The following is a 4463-nucleotide window of genomic DNA, read 5'->3' as shown; positions in this document are numbered from 1 at the left end:
AATTTTACTTTCTGCCTACATTCATCATCTCTTACTTACATTGACAACCTCCACACCTGCCCTCAAGCCCTTTATGTCTTGCCTGGATTACATGTTTGCATCAAACTTTTATCCATTTGGGGGAACATGGACTTCTGAAAAAATACATGAATATCTCTGCAAAACTGTATACACATACAGAGAGAAAGAAAGAGAGCCAGGGAGAGAGGGAACAAGGACAGGAGGGAGGAAAAGAGAAAGAGGGAGAAATACACACACACACACACACACACACGTTGCATAAAACAGTAGAGACTTCCAGGACCTCATGATGCCGATGTGCACTGGAATCTTGCCCATGGAATTTCCAGGTCCTTTTCACCCTTGACCTCTGACCTTCACCGTTTCCTGGGTCCATCCTTTCCCTTAATCACCCAGGACCACCTCCCTATACTGCTAACTTACTCCTCCCTTCTTCAGGATGGCCAGGATTTACCTCCACCAACTGTAACTGGCATTGTAGACATGGACATAATAAAACCCTGTAAGGTGAGAATAGATCAAGCACGATTGGGATTTTACAAGGGATGCTTTGTCTACCTACATAGTTTGAAGTTGTCTTTTGATTCCAGGAAAGCTTTAAAGGACCTGAGACCCTGAAGAATCTAGTCTTTCAATTCCTGCTTCAGTAAGTACCCCTTGGATCATGAAGCAAAGGAGGACAGGGACAGGAAAGGCTACACAGCACAGGTCTGCCCATGAGTTAAGAGAAGCTTTCAAGGCCCTTTGGTGGGCCCAAATCAGAGAGATAGCTTGTTCCCATCTTTCCCCCACAGATATTATTTGATTTATGATTCTGAAGACCGAGAAAGTCTCCTCAGCGCTTACCACGAGGAGGCCTGCTTCTCCCTGACTGTTCCCTTCAACTCCAAAGACCCAGCCCTGTGAGTATCACAGCTCAGACTCTGATCCTGGGCCGTTTTGCTCTCCAGCAGACAGAGACCATCTCTTGGAAACACCTACCCTGTCTAGGCCACCACTTCCTGTTTCTCTTTTTTCCCCTAGAAGCAACTTGTGCGAGTACTTAAAGGATAACAGGAATATGAAGAACCTCAAGGATTCTGGTAATTGCATGATAGGAAATCAGCATGGGAAAGGGGTGTAAAGGAGTCGATCATAGTAGCCAAGGGCCCAACCTTCCCTTTTCCTCCCCTCCTCCCCACAGACCTGCGGTTTCAGCTACTGAAGCATACAAAGTGTGAGATTGTGAACTCCCTCTGTGTGTTCCCCAAAACTCAGCATGACCTTAACTCCTATGTGGTAGACCTGTGGGCCCACACGGTGAGTACCTGTTTTCTCTCTCCTGCAGACCAAGAAAGTCAGAGGTGGGTAGGAGGTTTAGAAGGATACTGAGAGCCCTAATAACTGTTCTCTCCTTTCAGGAAATTATGCTCTGTTTTTCTGTCAGTGGGGTTTTCAAGGAAGGTGAGTTCCCTCCCCCAGATCCCCCACTGCTCCCTTTCCCTAACTGGACTTACGCCCAAACTTTCCCCTGCTTCCCAGGTTGCTCCCTTCCTTTCCCTCCCCTCTCCTCCCCTTTCTTTTCTTTTCCTTTCCTTTCCTTCCCCCTCCCCTCCCCTTCCCTTTCTCCCACACCTACCTTGCCCCGAACCTATTGTGTTCTGACATGCATCCATGCCTTTTTATCTCAACACAGCTTAGATATTAGAGACTCGACCTGTAGAGTTTTATAGCTTTCATCTCAGTTCTTTACTCTGTGACATAGGACCCAATATCAAACCATTCAGTTTTCTCATATGCAAAATGGGCTGGTAATACCCTTTTCTAGGAATGCTATAAAAAGTGAATCAAGTGAACATGTGCTTGTCAGAGGATGTGACACATTAGGGGTCCTATTGCTGGGAGTTGATTATCTCTATTGTTGTCTTCTTGGTCCTTGAAACTCCCTCCTGAGTCACAGTGAAACACTGTCCTGGTCTGGTTCCCATCAGGGTGCTGCAAGAGTATCAGGTTAAGACCCTGATGGGGGAACGCTGCTTGTGTGAAAAGTATGTACAGCTCTAAGAGGAGTTACTTTTTTGTTGTTATTGAAGTGGAAGGAAAGTCTCAAGGTTCTGCCCATGCCTTCACCCGGACCTTCATCTTGTCTTCTGGCAGCAATTCCAGGTAAGTGCTGTGTTGTGGGTACAACATGGCAATGAACACCCATCCCAGCCTAATTCCAGTGGTGTAGGAATGTAGTGGTGCAGCTTGGAGCTTTTCTCAGTATTGTGGAAAGCCAACAGGTAGACCCAAAGAGAGGTATAGGTTAGTGGTTAAGACTATGGGCTTTGGAATCAGAATACTATATTCTTTTCCTGACCTCAGTACTCGCTAGCTAGCTAAAGTGACTTTGGTGAAGATATAAGACCTTAGTGACTCATTATCCCCTTCTGAAAATGGGAATTAGAGGATCTATTCCTTGGACTGCTGTAAGGGGTAAATGCGTTAGTACTAAATCTAAAAATTGAGTGAAACTGGTCCTCAGAATCATAAATCAATCTCTTCAAAGGTGAGCTCAGTGGGAGAGGCAGAGGTACCAGGCAAGGCATCTGGGGGGCAGGCACGCTTGAGGTATGGAAGGAAACTTGTTTCTGAGTGGCAGTGGGGGCAGGATGATTTTTGGGAGTCTAAGGGCTGATCTTTCTTCCAGTATGTGCATCATGAATGATATACTGACTGTGGGGAATGCCAGGACAGAAGAAACCCAGAGTGCATTCTCCATTCCAGTACCTACACCCACCTTCAGCTCCCTATCTACCCTCTCCCAGGAGCAGCAGGAAATGGTGCAGAGTTTCTCCATCCAGTCTGGGATAAGCCTCCAGTGGTCTCAGAAGTGAGTGCTGGGAATCTATGGTAATAAGAGAGAGCTGGGAGGACAAAGGAATGGATAATGCTAACTTGTAGTTAATTTGGAAAAATAATTATTTGGATGTTGTGCTTCCAAAAAGTGAGCTCATAAAATATGTATATTAATTTTATTTTGATATCCTATATAATAAAAGCCTAATATGCTAAGTGTCTGGTTGACCAGCTGGCCATTCAACCAATCAAAGCGTAATATGCTAGTGATATGCTAAGACCGCTCAACCATTTGCTATGATGTGCACTGACCACTAGGGGCAGACGCTCTGACAGGTAGGTTAGCTTGCTGCTGGGGTCCAGCCAGATGAGCTAGATGGGCCAGATGAGCCAGACAGGCCGGCTGAGTGAGACGGGCCAGATACGCCCTGGAGCACTCCTGAATTCCCTCCCTGGCTGGTCAACCTCCCACGTCTCTCCCTGGCCCTGATCGTGCTCTGGGGGGATCCCCTGGCCTGCACCCTCTTGCAATCTGGGACCCCTCGGGGGATGTTGGAGAGCCAGTTTCAGCCTGATACCACAGGAGGAACTCTGCTCAGCCAGAAACTGGGCTCATGGCTGGTGAGTGCAACAGCGGTGGCAAGGGCTTCTCCCTCCTCCGTGGCAGTGCTAAGGATGTTGGACATCCCCTGAGGGCTCCTGGACTGCAAGAGGGTGCAGGCTGAGCTAAGGGACTACCTCCCCTTCCCCCCTCCCGCCCCAGTGCACGAATTTTGTGCACTGGGCCTCTAGTATGTAAATAATTTTTAAAAATACATTGTTCAAGTGACATGAACTTGTATATATACAATCTTAAGGAAACCATTAAAATTTTATAATTAATAAACAATTTCACCATGATTTCAGGATAGAAGATCAATACATAAAAATCAATTATATTTCTATACACTAGTAATAAACAATCTGATAAAGGGTTAATCTCCAAAATATATAGGGTATTCATATAACTTAATAAGAGGAAAACAATCCAATTTAAAAATGGGCAAAGGACCTAAATATATACTTCTCTAAAGTGGACAGACAGAAGGCAAAGAGACATATGAAAAAACACTCAAAGTTACTAATCACAGATGCAAATTAAAATGACAATGTGCTATCACCTCACACCTGTCAAAATGGTTATCATCAACAAATCAACAAACGACAGATGTTGGCAAGATGTGGAGAAAAGGTGGGAATGCAGACTGATGCAGCCACTGTGGATAACAGTATGGAGTTTCCACAAATAATTTAAAATGGAACTCCCATTTGACCCAGTGACCCACTTCTAGGACTATATCCAAAAAAATCAGAAACACCAATCCTGCAGGGGAGGGCAGTTGGGGGTGACCAGACTTACAGGGGAGGGCAGTTAAGGGGGACCCAGGCCAGCAGGGGAGGGCAGTTAGGGGCAATTGGGCCGGCAGGGGGGCAGTTAGGCGTCAATCAGGCTAGCAGGAGAGTGGTTAGGGGGTGATCAGGCTGGCAAGCAGAAGCTGTTAGGGCAATCAGGCAGGCGAGCGCTTAGGAGCCAGCAGTCCTAGATTGTGAAAGGGATTTCTGACTGCCTGTTTAACGGGCAG

The 4463-nt window shown here is 46.3% G+C and overlaps 1 protein-coding gene across 1 annotated transcript in view; it reads left to right on the top strand.

Moving 5' to 3' along the window:
- The window catches only part of LOC102774780 (nuclear RNA export factor 2), a gene marked incomplete at its 5' end in the record, with an annotated part of 13496 nt that overhangs the window by 4883 nt on the left and 4150 nt on the right, over positions 1–4463 (top strand). Inside the window, 8 exon segments of the mRNA XM_006765212.2 lie at positions 460–528; positions 612–667; positions 816–923; positions 1045–1103; positions 1205–1320; positions 1422–1464; positions 2094–2166; positions 2693–2875. Of these exon segments, the coding sequence (XP_006765275.2) occupies positions 460–528; positions 612–667; positions 816–923; positions 1045–1103; positions 1205–1320; positions 1422–1464; positions 2094–2166; positions 2693–2875 (707 nt within the window).

This window comes from Myotis davidii, unplaced genomic scaffold (genome assembly GCF_000327345.1).
Source record: "Myotis davidii unplaced genomic scaffold, ASM32734v1 scaffold1060, whole genome shotgun sequence".
Lineage (NCBI taxonomy): Eukaryota > Metazoa > Chordata > Mammalia > Chiroptera > Vespertilionidae > Myotis > Myotis davidii.
This window is presented reverse-complemented; position numbering and strand designations above follow the sequence as displayed.